Genomic DNA, 24,116 nt, shown 5'->3' with positions numbered 1-24,116 from the left:
CCCTGGACTACTGGGTGGGCAGGCCTGACCTCTGGCCAGAGCTTTCACAATTTGCAACTGTTGGCTTGCCTCTCGTCCAGTGTCCTGTCCGAAAGGACGTTCAGCGCAGCAGGGGGGGGTCATGACCGATAAGTGCACTCGCCTAGCTCACGACAGTGTAGACTACCTCACATTTCTAAAAATGAATGAGGCATGGATCTCGGAGGAATTCAACACAAGTGACCAGTAGACCATGTTTGATTCAAATCCCTCATGACAGGCCACAAATATCCGCCACCACCCATAACAATTCATGGTCCCTGTCTTAGGTAAATACCTAATTAATGCTGTCAGGTGAACGCCTGTCGGCTAATTTTTGGGGCCTGTAATGGCCGGAACTTACTTCTGTATCCGGTTTTTCGCTTAATACTTCTGGTAGGTCAGTGTCCATGTTGTGGGACTATTTGTGCACAGCTAGTAAGTATTTTCTGGCTGCAAATATGACCTGCAGGTTTTTAATGTTCGCCTGCCATTAAAGTCAATGGGGCCCACCGCGAACTTGCGGTTCGCGAACATTTGAGAAAGTTTGCGGTTAGCGTTCGCGAACCGCCCCGTCAGATGTTCGTCCATCACTATCGGTAAGGGACATTTCAGGGACAGATGTAAAAAAAACTACGATTTTTACATACTGTTCCTTGTTTTACTGTCCCTAGTGGCACTGCCCGAGTGCCTTAATGGTCAGTCTGCCCCTGCGAACTTCACTATGTGCCTCCGTGTCTTTCTTTTATGGCACATATCGCTTCTATTGATTGTCACTGGAATCGGAGGCTGTTCCATTACCGAGTATTGGGAATCTGAAGAGGATCCTTATATCTCTGAGCTTTCTTCCTGCTGCCTATGCGAAAGCTAATGCTGCCTACAGGAGTCACTGGATGTGACATATACCTCAATGCTTGATTTTATTTGACCCCTATGTCCATCTACCCATCATCTTCTTATTTATCTCCTACCTTCAGTGCTGCATTTGGACTTTATCTTTGCCTTGGGGGCCAGAGGACCTTATCCTGGCTTGGGCTATAAATACATACATTTTTTGGACAGTAATAAACACTATGGATTCTTATTCATTATTGCGCTGTACATGCCCACATGAAATACATTTAGAAGGAAGGTAGATGATGATTAGCAGGGGCATACATGTAACAATAAGTCATGCAGGGGCCACTTGGTCTTTACGTGAAGTAGAGCTGGCAAATTTCGTTGTCACTGTCTCTGCTGAAGACACCGATCTTTTAGCCCATGGGTTCCTTCCACAGCACAGGAAAGGGATCACACAATCCTGGAACTGCAAATAGATAACAAGAAGTGAAAATCATATCTTAGACCCCACATAAAATAAGGTACCAATCTAACTTTCTTCTCCCTCGCTGTCTTTTGAGCATGGGTCTAGCTAGGTAAGTAAATATATTTATCCACAGGTCCTGATTTAGGAGTACAGTAAAACCTTGGATTTCAAGCCTAATTTGTTCCAGAAACATGATTGTAATCCAAAGCACTTGTATATAAAAGCAAATTTCCCCATAAGAAAAAATGGAAACTCAGATGATTCGTTCCACAGCCATTTATTCATAGGTCTTTCAGTTTATAGTCAATATAAAAAGATTATAGCAACGTGACCAAGTTGTGTAACCATAAAGGGCCAGATCCAAGTACCTTGGCGCATCTATACGTCCGGCGTAGCGTATCTCAGATACACTACGCCGCCGTAACTTACAGCGTATTTTCCGTATCCTCAAAGAATTTGCGCCGTAAGTTACGGCGGCGTAGTGTAACTGTGTCGGCGTAAGGGCGCGCAATTCAAATGGATGAGATGGGGGCGTGTTTTATGGTAATTCCTATTGACCCCACGTAATCGACTTTTTTTTTTAAATTAACCCGCAACAAGCCAATGCTTTCGACGTGAATGTAATTCTACGCAAAGCCCTATTCGCGAACGTTTTACGCAAACGACGCAAACAACGTAAAATTTGACGCTGGCCCGACGTCCATACTTAACATTGAGTACGCCTCATATAGCAGGGGTAACGTTACACCAAAAAAAGCCTTACGGAAACAACGTAAAAAAATGCGCCGGCCGGACGTACGTTTGTGGATTGGCGTATCTAGCTAATTTGCATACTCGACGCGGAAATCGACGGAAGCGCCACCTAGCGGCCAGCGTAAATATGCACCTTAGATCCGACGGCGTACTAAGACGTACGCCAGTCGGATCTAGCCCAGCTTCAGGCGTATCTTGTTTTGTGGATACAAAACAAAGATACGCCGGAGCAACCTAGAAGTTACGCGGCGTATCAATAGATACGCCGCCGTAACTTCTTCGTGGATCTGGCCCATAATGTCCATCCCCCAATGGCCAGCTCCACAATGGGATTAGAAGCAAAATCCAGCAGGAGGCACAGAGTAGTAATAAGAAGAGAGGCGCCTCTAAGGCCGCGTACACACAGGCAAACTTGTACGATGAAACCGGTCCGCCGGACCGTTTTCACCGTACATGTCTGCCCGGGGATTTCTGTACGATGGCTGTACTAACCATCGTACAGAAATCCGCGCGTAAACAATACGTGGGGCGTGTCCACGCCGTCGCCGTGACGATGACGCGGCGACGTGGGCGGGCCTGCTAGTTAAATGCTTCCACGCATGCGTCGAAGTCATTCGACGCATGCGAGGGATGGCGGGCGCTCAGACATGTACGGTAGGTCTGTACAGACGACCGAACATGTCCGAGCGGGCAGGATTCCAGCGGACTGTTTTAAAACAAGTCCAGGAATATTTGCCCGCTGGGAAAAGGCTCGGCGGGCAAATGTTTGCTGGAATCCTGCACGCTCGGGCCTACACACGACCGAACATGTCTGCTGAAACTGGTCGTCTGTACGGCCCATAAGTGTAGCAATATGTTGCTAAATGTTGTACCTTCATTAAATGTAACCATATTGCTACACTTAGGGGTGCCTCTCTTCTCTTTTATACTCAGTTGTGACATGACGCTACTCTTATATCAAGACATCGCTTGTATATCAAGTCAAAATGTATTTAAAAACTTTGCTTGTCTTGCAAAACGCTCTCAAACCAAGTTACTCTCAAACCAAGATTTGTTCTGTAATGGAAAAAGGGAGTTACCGCTCCAGGTGGGTGTGCTGGACAATTAATAGCTTCTCAGGAGACCAGAAGTGCCGGCAATGCACAAGGCAAATTGTAGAGGCTAGAAGAATGGACAGCCGCACTTCCAAAAAAAAACCCTTGGGTTGTCTTTGTTTTAAAACAGATGGCAAATGCACTACAATGTACAACAAAACAAAGAAGATAGCAGCCTACGCGTTTCACACTGGAGTTAGTGCTTAATCATGGCTTAAGCCTTGATTAAGCACTAACTCCAGTGTGAAACGCGTAGGCTGCTATCTCCTTTGTTTTGCTGTACCTTGTAGTGCATTTGCCATCTGTTTTAAAACAAAGACAACCCAAGGTTTTTTTTGGAAGTGCGGCTGTCCATTCTTCTAGCCTCTACATTTTACTGTAATGGCCAGACAGTTTTTTTAGTTCTTTTGTTTATTTCCCCAAACCAGACACATACAAATAGAAGCCACCCCCTTGCATTGCGGTGCCCACTGAGCCTTTAACGTAAACCTGTTGCTTTGCACAGTCATGCTGTGCTTCTGATTACTGGATTACACTAATGGTGCACTAGATGGAGAAGTGGCTGGGGAAAAGTGCTTACTATTTACATCTGATTTGTTTAACAATTGAAGAATAGGTTTGCCTGGGTCTTGATCCACTTTAACAAGATGTCCTTCTTTGGTAGGACTTGAATTAGACTCCTACAACTCTTGGCTCACAATTGTGATAATAACCTCTATAATGGCATTGGTAAATTTTTGTTGAGGACAAAAGTTATTTCTTTTGGATGTTTGTCCATATAATCCAACATTTAACCTGTTCATGCTTTAAAGTCTTACCTGCTTGTTCATAAATATGTAGATAATAGGATTATAAACAGTGCTGGTTTTAGTCAGGTACATTGGCACAGTGGCTATAATTGGATCGATGTACATGCCAGGATTTGCCACAACCATCATTGCAAAAGCCGCATAAGGGAGCCAACAAATGAGAAATGCCAAGATCATTACTAGGACCATGCGGGAGACCTGGACCTCAGCTTTGCTGGTGGTTCCTCCTTCTGCCACTCCAAGCTTGGCTACCTAGGAAGAGACAAAGGGAAAGATCATTTATTTTGTGATATTTAGAAAATATATAATACATGGTTTTCATTGTGAGATACATTAACCACTTCAGCCCCAGAAGATTTTACCCCCTTCCTGACCAGAGCACTTTTTACAATTTGGCACTGCGTTGCTTTAACTGACAATCGCGCGGTCGTTCGAAGCTGTATCTAAACAAAATTTGTGTTTTTTTTCCCCCCACAAATAGAGCTTTCTTTTGGTGGTATTTGATCATTAAGTGTATATTGATTGGTTTGCGCAAAAGTTAATTAGCTGGATTCAGAAAGTGTGAATCTACGCCGTCCTAAATGTAAGCGTATTCTGGAAACCAGATACGCTTAAATTAGGCTAAGATACGAGCGGCGCAAGTCTCCTACGTCGTCGTATCTTAGGGTGCAATTTTTCCGCTGGCCACTAGGTGGCGCCTCCGTTGAGTTCGGAGTAGGATATGTAAATGACTAGATACGCCGATTCACGAACGTACGTGTGCCCGGCGCATTTTTTGTACGTTGTTTACGTATGGCTTTTTCCGGTGTAAAGTTAGTCAAACAAATAGCTGGCCTAGTCAATGTTAAGTATGGCTGTCGTTCCCGCGTCGAAATTTGAAATTTTTACGTCGTTTGCGTAAGTTGTCCTTGAATGGGGCTGGACGTAATTTACGTTCACGTCGAAACCAATACGTCCTTGCGGCGTACTTTGGAGCAATGCACACTGGGATATGTACACGGACGGCGCATGCGCCGTTCGTAAAAACGTCTATCATGTCGGGTCACCACCCATTTACATAAAACACGCCGCCTCATCCTCATTTGAATTAGGCGCGCTTACGCTGGCCCCATTTACGCTACGCCGCCGTAACTTAGGAGGCAAGTGCTTTGTGAATACAGCACTTGCCTCTCTGACTTACGGCGGCGTAGCGTAAATACGATACTCTACGCCGCCGCAAAGATACACACATGTACCCAAATCTAGCTAATAGTGTCTACAAACTATGGGAAAGATTTATGGAATTTTTGTTTTACTAGTAATGGCGGTGATCTGATTTTTAGCGGTATTGTGACATTGCGACGGTCAGATCGGACACGTTTGACCCATTTTTGGGACCATTGACATTTATACAGCGATCAGTGCTATAAAAATGTACTGATTACTGTGTAAATTACACTGGTAGGTAAGGGGTTAACACTAGGGGACAATCAAGGGGTTAAATGTGTGTTCACTCTGTGTGTTCTAACAGTACAGGGATTGGACTGAGTAGGAGAGGAGACATTTCACTGTTCCTACTTAGTGGGAATAAATGACATGCCTTCTCTCTTCTGACAGCACAGGGATTTGTGTGTTTACACACACAAATCCCCATGCTGGCACTCGTGCACGTGATGTAAACTTACAGCAGTGGGGACCAAACTGCAATGAAATGAAGTGTCACAGCTTAACATTTAGCCATAAAATGAACATTAATCCATGTCTCTTTAAGAAATGTAAATTAATGGACTCTAGCATTATGAAAACACTTAGCCAGTGCCAGGGGCTTGCTACCGGGGTTGCACTTGTTCAAATAGATTCTTTTTAAATGTTCCCTAAGGTGACACAGAACTGTGCACTGCCTAAGAAGTTCTTCAAATCTAATCCAATCAGCCGGCTTTACCAGAGGAAACTCTCTTTGAATTAATGGCTACTAAGAACTGATAATTACCCAGAGACAATTAAAATGTAGCTAGAGCTGAAACTAGGTAAAATGTTCTATGGTGTAAAGAGCAATTAATTTATATTAATATTTTTTTTGCTTTAATTCTCTGGATCATTAAGTATTCCATCATGTAGTTATTTTTAGAGTTTTGAGTTTAGCATTTGAAGGTGATTTTTATCATTCTAACTTTTACTATGATGCCTTAAAGCAGGGGTGCCCAACCAGTAGCTCGCGGAGGACATGTGGCCGGTGGAGCCCTCTAATGTGGCCCACGACCTCCTGTTCTGGGATGGCTGGTTGGCAAGACCAGATTGCAAGTTGCCGACCTGCCATCCCAGAGCTTCAGTGTTGTAAATGAAGAGGAAGCAAGCGGCTTTTCAGAAAGTGCACCAAACCTGCAGGATATAATAGACGTCAATGGCAAAGTGCAGCTAACCGTCAGGAAAATTACAGGTACACAGTGCCGCACCCACAGTGTGGGTAGACCGCAGACCATCAGTGTAAAAGCAGCCTAATGCCGGGTACACACGAGAGGATTTATCCGCGGAAACGGTCCTCCGGACCGTATCCGCGGATAAATCCTCTGGCGGATTTTGATCTCCTGGTTGTACTAACCAGGAGATCAAAATCCCTGCGGAATTCCGTCCGCGGTGACGTGTCGCGCCGTCGCCGCGATGATGATCAATTTCAGCGGATCGATCCTCTCGTGTGTACGGGGCCTTAGGCCCCTTTCACACGATCGGTCCAATCCAATCGGACCCTCCATTCACCTCTATGGAGTTGCAGATACAAACAGACTTTTGTCCGTTTACACCTGCTCACCTCCAATCAGATCTGCTAAAAAAAACAGAAGTGGATCTGTCCCCTTCCATCTGATTGGATCAGAGGGCCCAAAAGGTTGGGCACCCATGCCTTAAAGAGTTCAGCTGACCATACACTGTTAGCCTGCAGGCTGAATGAAAATACAAAGCGCAGATGGACAATGCTACCACTGTGCCTATTGTGTTTTGCAGCCCACCCCTCAAAATACCAGAACAGTGGCACCATCTGATTGGATGCAGCCACATATTAAAAGCCACGAGCGGCTGGATGTCAATGATAAAACCGGCTGGTTTAACTGCCCCCTGGCTGCTCATATGAACACAGTCTAAGAATGTTCTGAATTCCGTACTCTTCTCTCTCATGTGTTGCCTTGAGGAATAGAACGTTTAAAAATGTCCTTAAAGGAGTTGTAAAGGAAAACATTTTTTTGCTGAAATGACTGTTTACAGGGTATAGAGACATAATAGTTAACTGATTCCTTTTAAAAATGATTAAAAATTGATAAAAATCAATCATATAATGTACCTGCAGTTTTGTTTTTGCATGCTGTTTCATGCTTCTGTGATGAACAGGGACAAAGAGCCAATACAGGGCAGTGATGGTTTGGATTGGAAAACGAAACTGATTGGTGTTGAGGGGTTTTAGACACACAGTAATCACACCTCCTTCATTAGTGACCACAGAGAGAAAGCTCCCATGACTTTTTTCATCAGGAAACAGACTGTTCAGAGCAGAGAAGGATTACAGCAACATCAGAGCAAAAACGAACAATGAGGACATGAAACCAGGACTGCAGTAAGGCAAAGGAAGATATTTAGCTAAAAAAAAAAAATTCCTTTAGTGACCCTTTAAAGTGACTAATACTCAATTGTTACTGTACACATCACCCATCTTTTAGCAATAAACTCAGCCCTGGTAAAGTGCTATTCCACCCTGTGTCTGGGGGTACCCCATATGCCTAGGGGTCAGGGCGGGTACTAAACATCCAAACCCGTACCCTTTTGATGGAAGCCCTCATCAGTACTGGATTTAAATGGAATCTATACAGGTGAGCCTGTACTTGTACACCTTGCAGCATATTAGCTAGATTCATAAAGAGTTAGGCCGGCGTATCAGTAGATACGCCGACCTAACTCGGAATCTGCGCCAACCTAAGTTTAAGTGTATTCTCAAACTGAGATACACTTAAACCTATCTAAGATACGACGGCTTTCGCCGTCCTATCTTAGGGTGCAATATTTAGGCTGGCCGCTAGGTGGCGCTTCCATTGCGTTCGGCGTAGAATATGTAAATCACTAGATATGCCTATTCACGAACGTACACAGTAAAGATACACTGTTTCTGTAAGAGATAGGCCGCCTAAAGATAAACATGCCCCCTAGGTGGCGTAGCCAATGTTAAGTATGGCCGTCGTTCCCGCGTCGAAATTTGAAAATTTTACGTCGTTTGCGTAAGTCGTCAGTGAATAGGGCTGGACGTAATTTACGTCCACGTCGAAACCAATACGTCCTTGCGGCGTACTTTGCCGCAATGCACACTGGGATCTGTACACGGACAGGGCATGCGCCGTTCGTAAAAAATGTCAATCACGTCGGGTCACAGTTAATCTACATAAAACACGCCCCCCACATCCTCATTTGAATTTGGCGCGCTTACGCCGGCCTATTCACGTTACGTCGCCGTAACTTAGCAGGCAAGTACTTTGTGAATACAGTACTTGCCTAGCTAACTTACGGCGGCGTAGTGTAAATACGATACGCTACGCCGCCGCAAAGATGCAGCGGTCTATTTGAATCCAGCTATTTATCTCTATAAGTGACACTACTTCACTAAGGGATCTATTTATTTAAAAAATATAAACAGTGCCTTGCAAAAGTATTCACCAACCTTGGAATTTTTCGTGTTTTGTTGCCTCACAACCTGAAATTAACATGGATTGTTTAAGGATTTGCATCATTTAATTTACAGAACATGCCCACAATTTTGAAGATTTTTTTTTTATTGTGAAGCAAACAACAAATAGGACAAAATAACAGAAAAAGTCAATGTGAATGACTTTCACCCCCCTAAAGTCAATACTTTTTAGAGCCACCTTTTGCGGCTATCAGAGCTCCAAGTCGCTTTGGATAAGTCTCTATGACAGGGGTAATGAATTAAAATTCACTGAGGTCCGGTCAGCAAAATTTTCTTCCAGCAGGGGTCCGAACATCATGTCATTACCCGTTGCGCCTTTTCGCATGTGCCAAACCGCATGTTGCTGCCGCACTATTTTGGAAAAGACGTCAAGGACGTCTTTCCCCAGTTTTTTTGCGGGCAGTGCAGCCCATTAAAAAGGGCTGACCTACCCACGACATATGCACATGTACAGATCTGAACCCATTCTTACATCAGCATCCTCAGTCCCCAGTGCACATCAGAGCCCTCTTGAGGAGTGTCCTCAGGTCCTCCTTTATATCTCCCCCCTCCACAGTAATGTTCTCAGACTACCTTGACACTAACCCCCCCGCCAGTACTGTCCTTTGCCCCAATTTACATTATCCCCCCTCATTACTATCTTCAGCCCCCTTCACATTACTGTCCTCATTGCCCCCACATCACAGTCCTCAGCCTCCCCCCTGTCATGTCCACATCTCCCACCCTGTAATATCCACATCTCCCCCCATACATCACAGTCCGCTCAGCCTCCCTCCCCCCCCACCCTAATGTCCTCAGCCCACCACATGACAGCCCTCAACAACTCCACTTTAATGTCCTCAGCGAGTTATCTTTTTCCGCTTTCCAGACCAGTGTCCTCACTCCCTGTAACTCAGAGGCATAACTAGAACCATCTGGGCCCCGGTGCAGGGAACCATAAAGGCCCCCCTGATCTCTGGTCCCGGGGCCCTTTCCAATGATCATGGTGTCCGTTTTGTCCCATGTGAAAGGGCCCTAAGGGGGAGTTCTGTGGATTGTAATATAAAGGGGAACTCTGATGTAAGGGGTGCTCTGGGAACCGATATAAGGGGGTCTCTACTCACCAAAGCCCTCACTTATATCAGAATCCCCCTTTACATTACAGTCCACGGAGCTCTCCCTTACATTGGTGTGCTCAGAGGCTGGCGAGATAAGAGAAAGCCTCCATCATAGATGGAGGCTTGGGTCAGTGGTGGTGCGCCCGGTCGCTGCCCCCTCTCTCCAACCACCCCCCTCTATCACCAATAGATAGATTCATGCAATGCATGAATCTATCAATGGCCGCCGCCGACACCCCCTATTCTTGGCACTCGCAGTTCCCCCTGCTGTGTTAGAAAAGAGAATAAATATAAGGTAGCATGGAGGAAACCACTGCTGCCCCCCTCCATCCAGAACTGTCCCGCCTCCTGCTGTCGGCTCTGTGTGAGGATTACAGAGACGGCAGGGGGAAGAAAAGGCTGCTAAATGGCGGGGGGGCATTGTGCCCGCCCGCCGTCTGCCCTACTGAGACAGGGTAAGTGCCGGGCAGACAGCGGTAGGGGGGGCACAGTGGGAGCGTTTGATGGGGCACAGTGGGAGCGTTTGATGGGGCACAGTGGGAGCGTTTGATGGGGCACAGTGGGAGCGTTTGATGGGGCACATTGGCTGCGTTTGATGGTACAGTGAGGCTGCAATTGATGGGGGGGGGGGGGTTTTCAGTTTATTTGAGCACCAGCTGCCATTGACTTGGGCAGTGGAGTTCTGCCACTGTGGTCAGCAAGCAGGCCTACTCACCTGTGCTATACATACACATAGGCTGACAGAGCATGCTGGGGCTTGTAGTGCACCATACCAGGGAAATCCCAGCAGGCTGCTGTGTTGGTAGAGGGGTACTAGAGGTGACAACAGACTCTCTCTTCATGACTGACCCACCTGTGAGCTGCTTTCTTTTCAATCACTGAGAGGTTTGAAGGAAGGAAGAAAGGCTGTCCTGGAGAGCTGTGGATCCCCTATTGTGGAGGGTTGCAATCTTTCATCCACTATCTATCTAGCTGCAGGCTGCTGAACTTTCCCTTTGCAAGGCACGGAGCTGCCAGGGATTGGATGTGGGCGGGGCTGCTGGTGCACACAGGAGGAGAAGCTCCTGCTCTCTCTATCTCCTCTCCTGTCTGAGTGTCCGGAGGAGGAGGGGGGTGGGCTGTCAGTGCGAGGTCTTGGCAGTGTGACAGAGAGTAGACGCTCTCTGCTCATAACTGCAGCCAGCAACAATGGAGCGATATCCCGGTCTCCTGAGGGCCCCCCGCAGTGAGGGAACTACAGAGCCACTGCAACTTTGCCCCCTCACTCACCTTGCATAGACCGAAGATCGGAGGGAGGCACGGCATAGCTCCGATGGAGGGCGGGTGTTGTAAGATGATGATTGGTTGCTAAGACTGCCCTTCATCCTAGCAGCCAATCACCTGCTTGTTTACCTCCGGCAACTCCGCCCTGCATCCAGAACTGTCCCGCCTCCTCCTGTCGGCTCTGTGTGAGGATTACAGAGACGGCAGGGGAAAGAAAAGGCTGCTAAATGGCGGTACCGCGGCGGGCCGCATAAGAGAGTGAGGCGGTCCGCATTTGGCCCGCGGTCCGCCATTTAGTGATGCCCGCTCTATGAGCTTGCCACATCTTACCACTGGGATTTTTGCCTATTCCTCCTTGCAAAACTGCTCCAACTCCTTCAAGTTGGATGGTTTGCGCTCGTGAACAGCAAATGAGGTCTGACTGCAGATTTTCTATTGGATTGAGGTCTGGGCTTTGACTAGGCCATTCCAACGCATTTACATGTTTCCCCTTAAACCACTGGTGCTTTAGCAGTGTGTTTGGGGTCATTGTCCTGCTGGAAGGTGAACCTCCGTCCTAGCCTCAAATCACACACAGAGTGGTACAGGTTTTGCTCAAGATTATCTCTGTATTTAGCACCATCCATCTTTCCCTCAACTCTGACCAGTTTCCCAGTCCCGACTGCTGAAAAACATCCCCACAGCATGATGCTGCCACCACCATGTTTCACTGTGACGGTGTTCTTTGGGGAATGTGATATGTTGGGTTTGCGCCAGACATAGCGTTTTCTTTGATGAGCAAACGTTAAATTTTAGTCTCATCAGAGCAGAGCACCTTCCTCCATACATTTTGGGAGACTCCCACATGCCTTTTCGCAAACTCAAAACGTGGCATTTTGTTTTTTGCTGAAATTAATGGCCCAGATTCAAGAAGCACTTGCGCCCGCGCAACCATAGGTTGCGCGGCGCAAGGGCTTACTTGCTCCGGTGTAACGAGTGCTCCTGATTCAGGAACCTCGTTACACCGACTGCAGCCTAGGATGTGACAGACATAAGCCTCCTTATGCCTTCACATCCCAGGCTGCATTCTTGCGTTGGCCGCTAGGGGGCGCGGCCTTTGTGATCGGCGTATAGTATGCAAATTGCATACTACCACCGATTCACAAAAGTTGCGCGGGCCCTGCGCACGCAAGGTACGGATTTTCCGTACGGCCACTTTAGCATAAGGCTGCTCCTGCTAATAGCAGGCGCAACCAATGCTAAAGTATAGCTGCGCTTCCCGCTCGCGATGTTCAAATTTTACGTCGTTTACGTAAGTGAACCGTGAATGGCGCTGGACGCCATTCACGTTCACTTAGAAGCAAATGACGTCCTTGCGATGTCATTTGCCGCAATGCACGTCGGGAAAGTTTCCCGACGGAGCATGCGCTGTTCGCTCGGCGCGGGAGCGCGCCTAATTTAAATGATTCCCGCCCCAGGCGGGATCATTTACATTAGGCAGCCTTACGCACGGCTGATTAACATATCGCCCGCGCAATTTACGGAGCAATTGCTCCGTGAATCGCGGGCAAAGCGCAATATTTGCGTGGGCGCAGAGAAAAATTTTTGCTCTTTGCCCACGCAAATATTGCGCGATTCTACCTGAATCTGGGCCAATGTCTTTCTTCTGGCCACTCTGCCATAAAGCCCAACTCTATGGAGCGTACGGCTTATTGTCGTCCTATGTACAGATACTCTAGTCTCTGTTGTGGAACTCTGCAGTTCCGCCAGGGTTACCTTAGGTCTCTGTGCTGACTCTCTGATTAATGCCCTCCTTGCCCGGTCCACGAGTTTTGGTCTGCGGCCATCTCTTGGCAGGTTTGCTGTTGTGCCATGTTCTTTCCATTTGGTTATGATAGATTTGATGGGGCTCCTAGGGATCATCAAAGATTTGGATATTTTTTTATAACCTAACCCTGACTTGTACTTCTCAAAAACATTGTCCCTTACTTGTTTGGAGAGTTCCTTGTCTTCATGGTAGTGTTTGGTTAGTGGTGCCTCTTGCTTAGGTGTTGCAGCCTCTGGGGCCTTTCAAAAATGTGTGTATATGTAATGACAGATCACATGACACAGGTGGACATCATTTCACTAATCATGTGACTTCTGAAGGTAATTGGTTGCACCAGAGCTTTTTATGGGCTTCATAACAAAGGGGGTGAATACATACGCACATGCTAGTTATTTTTTTATTTCTTAAAAATTGTTTTATGTATATATTTTTCTAATTTTACTTCACCAATTTAGACTATTGTGTTCTGATCCATCACATAAAATTCAGATTTAAAAAAAAAAAAACATTGAACTAAAGGCTGTAATGTACCAAAATAGGTAAAAAGCCAAGGGGGTGAATACTTTTGCAAGGTACTGTACAGTGCGAAAGTCTATGCATTATCAGAGCCATTAGGATGAATCACAGTGCATGTTATTTATTTATTTATGTTTTTTTTCCCCTTGATTGCTGGCTCCATCTAGTGGCTATAATGTGGTATTTTCCTAATAGTGGTATTTGAAAAATACCCAATTGTGGCCACTAGATGGAACTGCTGATCATAAATAAATAGAAAATAAGTGTCATTGACTCTCTCTTTTTCCTTTTAATCTCTCTATTAAAATGAAAAAAAAGAAAGCTAATTACCTGACGAAGAGTCCACATGAGGTATCCATATGAGACCAGGATGGTGAGAAATGGGATTGCAAAGCAGAATGAGAAAAAGCATATGATGTACGACATATTGACAGGGTCAGTATTGTACCAGTCTGGAGCACAGGAGGTCTCCACCCCTTCCAGCTGATAACTACCCCAGCCAAACAGAGGTGGCGTGTTCCATATGAGAGACCAAATCCAGGAAACAGCAATTCCGGCCAGGGCCTGCTTACGGGTAAAGGTCATGGTACCCATAGGCTTACACACCACAAACACGCGGTCCACTGCGATCACAGCGATTGTGCAGAGTGCTGCAATTCCTGCAACAAAACAGAGGTTGTATTAATGATTTCTGAATGTTGGTCAGCACTTTAAAGAACAATGAAACAACACAATATATATAAAAAATACTCAAAGTAAGGGTAAACACTACAAACTGTTGTCCTCATTCGTTTCTAATTTTCTGTTGCCCTAGGTAGTATATACATTATGGTAAATATACAGAATCTCTGCAATCTATGCTCCATTGTACCTCTCTTATAGTTGAATTAGTCACATCAGTATTTCAGTTATTTACTGCCGTGTCATATAGACCAGGGATATTTAACAGTTATTATATGGCGGCAGGTCGGCATGATCCCGCGAACCGCCGTAGTCAGTCTCTTCAAGCAGGATAGCAGGCGCGTGCCCGCCGCCGGAAGGTGTTGATGTTCATAAACATCAGGGGTGCTATTAATTCTTAATGGCACCCCTTTCACATTGGCACCTGTTTCCCACAGTAACCATAAAGCCTCATACACACGATCGAACTTCAATCGGACAAATCAATGGATTTTTGTCCGAAGGGCGTTGCCCGTGAACTTATTCTGCATACAGACGGCAGGACATTTTTAGCCAACATACACCAAACTACGTGTTTCTTCAGCTTTTTAGCGCCACCCTTTGGGCAACTTCTGCTATTGTTGTCTGATGTTTAGAATTGGTTCGGAGCATGCGTGTTTGTACTTTGGATTTTAGTCCGACGGATTTGTGTACACACGATCGGATAATCCGACGGGAACACATTTGTTGTTGGACAATTTGAGAGAATGCACAGCCAACATTTGTTCAGCCACATATTGTCCGATAGAGCATACAGACAGTCGGATTATCCGACAAAACACGTCCATCGGTACAATTGTTGACGGAATATCCGATCCTGTGTACGGGCCTTAAGACTCATCCACAACAATTCCCAGATCTGGTAAAAGTGACTCCCATACTCTGCCCTGAAGCTACATAGGATCAAAGGATCATGGGAGATGTAGTTAAAGGAATGGCAAAGAAAGGAAGGAAGCAAGAAGTCAGATGACTTTGAAATTCAGCCAGGAGGAGTGACATCACAGATATAGAAAGCATGGTGTTAGGCTGGGTTCACACTGCCCTCTGCGAACCGTTGCGGGTGTCAATACAAAGTTAATGAGGTAGGTTCGCAGATTGCAGTCTGAACTGTGAATTCAGACAGGAATCGGATCGCATGGGTGTGAACACCCATGCGATCCGATTCTGGTGCAGACAAAAAAAAAAAGTCCTGCACGAGTTTGGTCCAAATGCGATGCAAATTCAGCCATACAGTTTGTATGGCTGAATTTACATTACACCGAGATCGCATGTGATCTGCACACAATGTGGTGCGAATCACATGCAATGTCTGGCATCGCACCAGTGTGAACTGGCCCTAAAAGTTTCCTGAATATCTTAACAGTGTCGGCCCTGGTTCACACTAGAATAAGGTGACCAGATTCTTAAAATGAAATCCGGGGACATATTTTTTTTACCAGTAATGGCAGCAATCAGCGACTCTCTGCCCATCGCTACAGCCGCCTGCCTCACAGCCTGTCAAGTCTTACTTTCCGGGCCCCCCGACTACTACTGGGTGGGGAGCGGAGGAACATCATTCCGCCAGGGAAGGCAAGGAGATAAGGAGGCAGGAGGCTGGCTGGGACTTGAGCCAAGGCAGAAGAAAATACGAGCGGAGCTGAATGGGCATGCACCCGAAACTGAAGAAATATTCCCCCTGCTCCGACCAGCACATGATCATCAGAAAAGGGAACATGTAATGGAAAAAATACACCCCCCCCCCCCAAGATAGTAGGAGCGGCAGAGCGGATGTGTGTAATTCAGATTTTTTTTTTTTTTTTTTTATTCTGCACTGACTGTCTTTGAAATTGCCCCAGCCCCTGTTCAAATACAATCTGGGGACAAAACTGGGGACAGACTTGGTCTGGGGACAGTGTCCTCAATTCAGGGACTGTCCCCTGAAACCGGGGATGTCTGGTCACCCTACACTAGAATGTAGAAACTGTGAATCTTGCTCATTCAAAACACAGGCACTTGCAATCTGCAGTGGGTGTCAGCTTAATGTTAACAACACCCCAAAAGCAGGTCGCAAACACAGTGTGCCTGCACTGAATCACATGGCAGACCAGACTATATTCTCACAGTATTTCACAGGCTTGTCTAAATGTTGTGCAGTAAACTGTATACAAGCTTCAACATGCTTTTTCTTCAGCGATGGAGTCTTTTGTGGTGAGCGTGCATACAGGCCATGGAGGGTTGAGTGCATTACTTATTGTTTTCTTTGAAACGATTGTCTAATTCCAGGTGTTTCTGAAGCTCTCCACGATCATTTTTCGGCATGAAAAAAAACTTGTTTTAAAAAAATGTCATTTAAAATGATCGTGTGTGGGCTTCACATCATTTTTCGGCTTCTGAAAAACGACAATTTTTTTCCCCGAACATGCTGCATTTTTTAACGACGTTTTAAACAATGTCGTTTTCGGTTTGTAAAAAATGATCGTGTGGGCTAAAACGATGTTAAAAACCTGCGCATGATCAGAAGCAAGTTATGAGACGGGAGCGCTCGTTCTGGTAAAGCTACTGTTCATAATGGAGTAAGCACATTCATCACGCTGTAACAGACAGAAAAGCGCGAATCGTCTTTTGCTAACACGGAATCAGCTAAAGCAGCCCAAAGGGTGGCGCCATCCGCATGGAGATTTCCCCTTTATAGTGTCGTTGTACGTGTTGTACATCCCCGCGCTTTGCTAGAGCATTTTTAAAAAACTATGGTGTGTGGGCAACGTCGTTTTAATGATGAAGAATGACGTTTTTTTTCCATGCTGAAAAATGATCGTGTGTACGCGGCATCAGACAACTCTTTTGATAATTCTTTTACTCCTCTGTCAGAAAATGAGCACCTGATCCTGGCCGGTTTATGGTGAAATTATGTTCTTTCCACTTCCAGATTATGGCCCCCAACAGTGCTCACTGAAACATTCAGAGGTTTAGAAAGACTTCTGAAACCAATGCCATCAGTATGTTTTGGAACAATAAGGTTGTGAAGATCTTGGGAGAGCTCTTTGCTTTTACCCATCATGAGATGTTTCTTGTGTGACACCTTGGTAATGAGACACCTTTTTATAGGCCATAAGTTGACACTAAACCAGCTGATATTCATTTGCATTGATAAAGGGCAGGATTGCTTTCTAATTTATGATAGATTTCAGCTGGTGTCTTGACTTTCCATGCCTTTTAGCACCTCCCTTTCTTCATGTGTTCAATTACTCAGTAAACACCAAGGGTGGCACCCCTTTGATGATGTCGAATGACGAAACTAGTAAGGGCGGAGTCAAGTAACGTGAGCAAGGACGCCGACGGAGTTGGAGTTGAGTGTGTCTTCCCCCCGCAGCTTCCAAAGCAGAGAGAGCGAGGAGACGCTACCCACACACCTGTCGCTTGGGCGTTCACGGTATTTCACAACTAAAAACGCTAATGATTTTATGTTCTATGTGAGTGTACATCTAGATGGATTTTGTATGAATTTAATTAAAACTTTTTAAATGGGATTACGCTATGTCCAACTCCTTTTTTCTTCCTATGGTGTTTACTGAGTAATTGATCCAGCTGAGGAGATACATACCAACATCGATCCCTGATTGATTATCTTTATGCTGTCTTTTGATTGATTTCTGGTAAGAGTCTTTCTAAGAGGGGGCTGCTATCCACACCCCCCCTCCTTTTTTCAGCACACGCGTGGTGGTGTGGTCTTCTGGCAACAAACAAGATTGCATCTTTTCTTCTTTGGGATTAATTGGACTATACATTTTCCTTTACAAACTCTATTGAAATGTGGTTTACACGTATTATGGACAGAAATTAATTAGACCATTTATATGTTCATTTATTTATTTTTTGCACATATATACATAAGCGCTGCCTGGTGGATATTCATATCTTTTGTGAATTTATATTCATCCTGTGTAAACATGATCTAAACTTTCTAAACAGTATATAAATGTGAAGACAGCAGATATACATGTAAAACCTATGTAGGGAGATTGGGTTCATCTCTGTGTATCTGAGGCTGGAGGGATAACATCCACTGTAAGCTTTGTATCAACTCAAAGTTTTGACCTAGAGCTTACACATGGCTTTTTCTATTGCCTATTCATTTTGTAGTTTTCTTATGTGATATGTACAGTATATTTAAGATATTCAAATTTTTTTCTGCAATACTGGTATCAAGCCCTCTGTTCTAAAGTTCTTCTCTTCACCTGTACATAATGACAGTGTTTCACTAGAGGTGCTTGATTATACCATTTACATACACTATATACATTTATAGAGATTTTAACTTGCAATGTTTGGCTTTCTGATGACCTAGAAAACGAAGAAGTAACAAAAACACCAGTAGGGCAATTTTGCTGCTAGACACCCCAGGAAAGGGGTTAAAAGCTGTGAATAATTCAACCCCCCAAGATGTACCCATTACCAAATTTGGTTGCATTTAGCCCTTACACGTTACATACTGTTAATATTAAATAAAAAAACTTACCAAAAAAAGCCACAGCAAACCCTTCTATGACGCATCCTATTCTTCCGAGATTAAAGTAGCCGACGGCATTGGTTTCTACGGTTAAGAGACTTCCTAATATGGTGACTCCCAGGTCAGCAACTGCAAGGTTGACTAAAGAATAATTGATGGGATGTCTTAGCTGACGAAACTTGAATGTCACCAAAATCACTGTAATATTCAGGAAGAGGGATGCCGTACAGAATATCGCCATTATAATTGCCAGTATTGTATAGCCAATTCTTGGCATTAGGACCTTTGGTGGCTGGATTGTCCCAGTGCTAAAGTTCATCATTGGTAGTAGGATGTCTTCATGAACCATTTTTCCTGAGCTATAGGCTAGATAGATTCAAAGAGTTCTGTGTGCTCCCAGCTGTCCTTAAGACACACTGCTTCCTTTAGAAGAGCAGAGCCAACTGATATTATCAGAAAATCACACTGCCCATAATGCCGGGCATTTAAATCTCAAGATCCGGATTTATTTTACATAAATCCGCTTTCTCATTACAATTTTAATTATACATTGCACTTTTCAAGATTTGTACCTGGCTGTATGAATGAATGACTTTCTGGTGTCCTTATAGGATTAGCTGTGTACATGAACATAAACAAGAGTATCTAATAAAGTTGAGAGTGGGTTAACATATCCTGGTCATTGTTGAATTTTTATGGAATAATAACTTTCTGCATTCAGTAATTTATTGTGATGATCTCTGCCTCTGCATTCTGCTGCACACCAGTTTGTTGTTATATTGAAATGACAGTTAAATGTAATTCAATGCAACTGTTCAGATATTTATTGGAAGGGGAAATGTTTTCCATGAATCTCCTAAAATCAAGGGGGTTCATGGGAGATGGGGATTTTTAAAGTGCCCAGATAATGATAATTATTTAAACAAAAAATTCATTTAAATCAATGCATTTTATTTATACAAAACTTTTAAGTGGAGTTCCACCCAACAATGAAACTTCCGCTTTTCAGAACCCTCCCCCCCTCCGGTGTCACATTTGGCACCTGTCAGGGGGGTGCAGATACCTGTCTTAGACAGGTATTTGCATCCACTTCCAGACATAGACTCCCGTGGGAGTCATGCCACTCCCCCCCCCGCTGTCTCCTGGGAAACACACTGGTCCCTGGAGAGAGCAGGGACCAGTGAGGGTGCGCCGAACTACTCGCGCATGCGCAGTAGGGAACCGAGCAGTGAAGCCGCAATGCTTCACTTCCTGATTCCCTCACCGAGGATGGCGGTGAGAGCAGCCGAGAGACGAGCGATTGCTCAGCTTTAGCTGCCGCCAGGTAAGTGTCCATTTTTTAAAAGTCAGCAGCTGCAGTATTTGTAGCTGCTGGCTTTTAAAAAAAAAAATTTGGGTGGACCTCCGCTTTAAAAACAATAAAGGTACAAAAGCTCTGAAAAGCAAATAATTTTATACATGTTAACATACAGTACATTGATTTCATTTGGGGAATCTCAGGAAGTGTATAGATCGACACGTTTCCCCCAAGTTGAGGTCTTCTTCGGGATCTGTTTTGTAAATATATCTTTTTAAAACAAGCAGAAACAGCAATAGGTGTGTGATCGAAGTATATGTTGGGCCAAAACAATTAGGGAAGGGAACAAAAGAAGGTGGGGAAAGAAATGGGAGGAAAGATGTGAGAGTTGGACGTTCTTCCCAAGGAGAGTCCCCAGAAATGGGGGAGAGCCAGCCACAGAGCTGCACGAATAATCGTTAAAAAAGTGTGATCTCGATTTAACCCCCTCACGATCTCTATGCAGAATTTCCAGATTCATTCATGTAACAAGCGTAGAGAGTTCTCTGCTCACTCAGCTGTCAAAAGAAAAAAAAAACAGGCAGCCTGCCAAGTTTTTGACAACATTGTCTGGCTAGTAGATAACTATAAACATTGTAACCTTTTGTTCTTAGATCAAAGGAATGAACTTCATCTGTAAATGAGGTCAGTTTACCACTTAAAGACTAAACCTTTTTCTGACATTTGTTTCTTACAAGGTTAAAATCAGTATTTTTTGCTAGAAAATTACTTGGAACTAGGGAAGAGCCGAACACCCCCCGTTTCGGTTCACACCAGAACCTGCGAACAGACCAAAAGTTTGTGTGAACTTTAGAACCCCATTAAAGTCTATGGGACTCGAACGTTTGAAATCTAAAGTGCTCATTTTAAAGGCTAATATGCAAGCTATTGTCCTAAAAAGTGTTTGGGGACCCGGGTCCTGCCCCTGGGGACATGTATCAATGCAAAAAAAAGTTTTAAAAGGGCAGTTTTTCAGGAGCAGTGACACTTTGTGCAGGGACAGTTCTAAGCACGGGAAACAAGCGCAGCTTTACAGGCATACCTTACACACCTCCTAGGTACAAAATTTTAAGGAATATTTCACTTTTATTGTTTCACTTTAAGCATTATTAAAATCCCTGCTCTCGAAAAAACTGCCATTGTTAAAACTTTTTTTGCATTAATACATGTCCCCTGGGGCAGGACCCAGGTCCCTAAACACTTTTTATGTAAATAACTTGCATATAAGCCTTTAAAATTAGCACTTTAGATTTCTCCCATAGACTTTTCCATGGTGTTCTGCGGCTTTTCGAATTTGCCGCGAACACCGCAAATAGTTTGCTGTTCGGTGAACAGGCAATGTTCGAGTCGAACATGAGTTTGACTCGAACTCGAAGCTCATCCCTACTTGGAACCCCCAAATATTATATATATATTTTTAGCAGAGAATCTAGAGAATAAAATGGCGATTGTTGCAATATTTTATGTCACACTATATTTTCAAAGCGGTCTTTCAAATGCAAATTTTTGGGAAAAAACACAATGAATTAAAAAAAAAAAAAAAGTAAAGTTAGCCCATTTTTTTTGTATAATGTGAAAGATAATGTTACACCGTGGGAATCGTAAAAGAATCGCAATCTTTATTCTAAGCATTTTAGCCAGAATCGTGCAGCTCTACCCACCATATATGCTTCATGTCTCCCAGGTCTGAGCATCCCCTAAAACATGTAGAGGGATAGTAAGGAAGGCATATTCGCAATTCTAGCTGGGGTAAAGTACCACCGAGACAGAACTTTGAAAGAGTTTTCTAAAGTCATAACATTGCGGGAACAGTGGAATAATGCCTCCCAGATTTTTTCCATGTCTCTGGGGTTTGTGTGGCACCAAAGTCTCGTTCCCAACTGGAGCAGAAAACCAGAGCTTGTGAGTTAGAATTATTTAGTATGAAAAAGTATAATAGCGAGATAAGAATTTGGCTTGTGGGAGACATTTAGCATCTAGTTTTCTGCCTGTTTTGCCTGCACTGTTTGGGAGAAAATAAATGGCCAGAATGGTCTTGGGCCTATATAGAAATATGAAAAAAATAATGGCAGATGCACATATCAGTTTATAAGCCAGTGTTGACTGTTGCTTTTTTTTTTTTGTTGCTTTTTGCTCAAGGACAGTTTTTCTACTTATAGGTCTATGGGAATGCAAAAGCAGCACAATTTCATTTAAAGTACCGTATTTATCGGGGTGAAGCGTGCACCGGCGTATAGCGCGCACCTCAAACCTAGAAGGGAATTCTAAGGGAAAAAAAGAAATACTTACAGTTTGAATGCCCCTCCATTGCACGTCCATTGGCGGCCTTGGTGGTGTCCTCCACGCTTCTCCCGCACTGTCCTCCCCGCTTCTCCCGCTTTCCCGCGCTGTCTCTGAGCACCGCCGCCGACATATACCGAGCGCAGTACACTCGGGTACACTCGGCTAGGCTCGGCCACGCTCGGCTTCTCTCGCATAAAGGCTAGGAGGCGGGACAGGGCGTGACCGCGAGCGGAGCTGAGCCTAGCCGAGTGTACCCGAGTTTACTGCGCTCAGTATATGTCAGCGGTGGCACCCGGGAACAGCAGTATCAGCGTATATCATGCACCCACAATTTTCCCCTGATTTTAAGGGGAAAAAAGTGCGCGTTATACGCCGATAAATACGATATTATCTTTCCCAAAAGAATCCTGTGAAGGATATGTCAGTGTAAATCTCCCTGCTTGGTTAAATTGTGGGTTAGAGGTAAAATGGATTCATGTGTTACAAGCTATTGACATGTTAATGACCCGTCTGCAGCTAGCTCCTTATTTCAAAGGGATGTTTAACCTGGTTACTGTGATTAGAGGTGACTCATGTTATGTATTCTGATTGCTTCATTATGCGGTGCCAGGCTGCCCAGCTAATGTGTTCTGTACACCTTGTAATTAACTTCCCTGATGTCATTATTTAAAGAAAATGTGTCTCAGGTCGGCTTCGAATTGTCTGGCTATATTCTGTATGAGAAACTCCAGAGTGGGTGAAAAGGGGGTGGAGCTCCCATTGTTCCTTGATTAAGGATTTAGCTTGTAAAACTGTATTTATAACCAGCAGCAAGCTGCCAATAAATCAGTCTTGGTTCCAGCATTCAGTCTTGACTCATGTGTGGATGATCCTGTGATGTTCTTGTATGGAGAGGAGGGAATGCTTGATGGGGATATCATACCGATACCGTCACAATTGGTTGGCAGCAGCGGGATCTTCCCTTCTACTCTCCCTTACACCAGGACTCCAAGCAGACACTGGGAACAGTGAATGGAAGGCTGCTACACCCTGCTTAAAAGAACTACTGGAAGTTCGTGGAAGGATTGCTAGCAACAAAACCAAGCGGGTCATCATAGCAGAATTAATAGAGCTAGACCAGGAGAACGTGATTGCAGCAACGCCAGCAGTACAAGAGATGGAGACACCAGTGATTCAGGAGGAGTCACCAACCAACAAGCTAATGAGAGAGAAGCTAGCGTGGTTCGGCCCGAACCCAACGCCGGATGTGGTGCTGAAAGTGATGGACCTGTTAGTAAACGCAGAGCTACAGAAGGATAAACAAATAAGAGATGCAGAGCTACAGAAGGATAAACAAATAAGAGACGCAGAGCTACAGTCAAAACTGGCAGCAGTCCAACAAGCAGCCGCACATTCTCCAAACAGTGAGTACAGCACAGCAGACACAAGGAAGATTCCGTTTAGCGCTTTTAAAGCTTTTGATGAAAAGGACTGTGAGATTGATAACTACCTGGCAGATTTTGAGCGACAATGTAACCTGCACCGAATAGCTAGAGGAGACTGGGTTGCAATATTGTCAGGCAAACTGTCAGGCAAAGCTTCTGATGCTTTCCGGACCGTGCCAGATCAGGATATCCATAGCTACGCCAGGGTTAAAGAAGTGCTCCTGGCTCGTTATGCAGTAACCCCAGAGTCCCACCGACAGAAGTTCAGGGACTCACGCAAAACCACGAAAGACTCTTACGCGGAATGGGCATGCCAGTTGTCCCTGTCGGCCTCTAACTGGGTTAACAGCAGCCAGGCCACCACCGCAGAGGACATTTTGCAACTAATGCTCCTGGAGCAATTTTACAATCACATCCAGACGGACGTCAAAGATTGGGTGAGAGATCGCAGGCCCATGACTCTACCAGAGGCCGCGAAGTTGGCGGATGAATATGCGGATACTCG

At 44.8% G+C, this 24,116-nt stretch overlaps 1 protein-coding gene across 1 annotated transcript; it reads right to left on the bottom strand.

Annotated features, from left to right (window-relative positions):
• Positions 1-721: 721 nt before the first annotated feature.
• LOC120945247 (parapinopsin-like) lies at positions 722-19,124 on the bottom strand. The gene is made up of 4 exons (XM_040359266.1): positions 18,578-19,124; positions 13,693-14,021; positions 3,990-4,232; positions 722-1,324 (listed from the first exon to the last, which is right to left on the bottom strand). The coding sequence occupies exons 1-4, from the start codon at positions 18,915-18,917 to the stop codon at positions 1,190-1,192; spliced, it is 1,047 nt and encodes a 348-aa protein (XP_040215200.1). The 5' UTR covers positions 18,918-19,124; the 3' UTR covers positions 722-1,189.
• Between the last annotated feature and the right edge of the window lie 4,992 nt (positions 19,125-24,116).

Source organism: Rana temporaria, chromosome 7 (assembly GCF_905171775.1).
Source record: "Rana temporaria chromosome 7, aRanTem1.1, whole genome shotgun sequence".
NCBI lineage: Eukaryota > Metazoa > Chordata > Amphibia > Anura > Ranidae > Rana > Rana temporaria.
This window is presented reverse-complemented; position numbering and strand designations above follow the sequence as displayed.

What these genes read in the sequence shown, in the direction of transcription:
- LOC120945247 (XM_040359266.1), bottom strand. Translation starts at nt 18,917, where the DNA reads ATGGTTCATGAAGACATCCTACTACCAATGATGAACTTTAGCACTGGG. An exon ending in GTTTGCTGTGGCTTTTTTTG is followed by an intron (nt 14,022 to 18,577) that starts GTAAGTTTTTTT and finishes GTTTTGTTGCAG; the next exon opens with GAATTGCAGCACTCTGCACA. An exon ending in ACATATTTATGAACAAGCAG is followed by an intron (nt 1,325 to 3,989) that starts GTAAGACTTTAA and finishes ATCTATTTGCAG; the next exon opens with TTCCAGGATTGTGTGATCCC.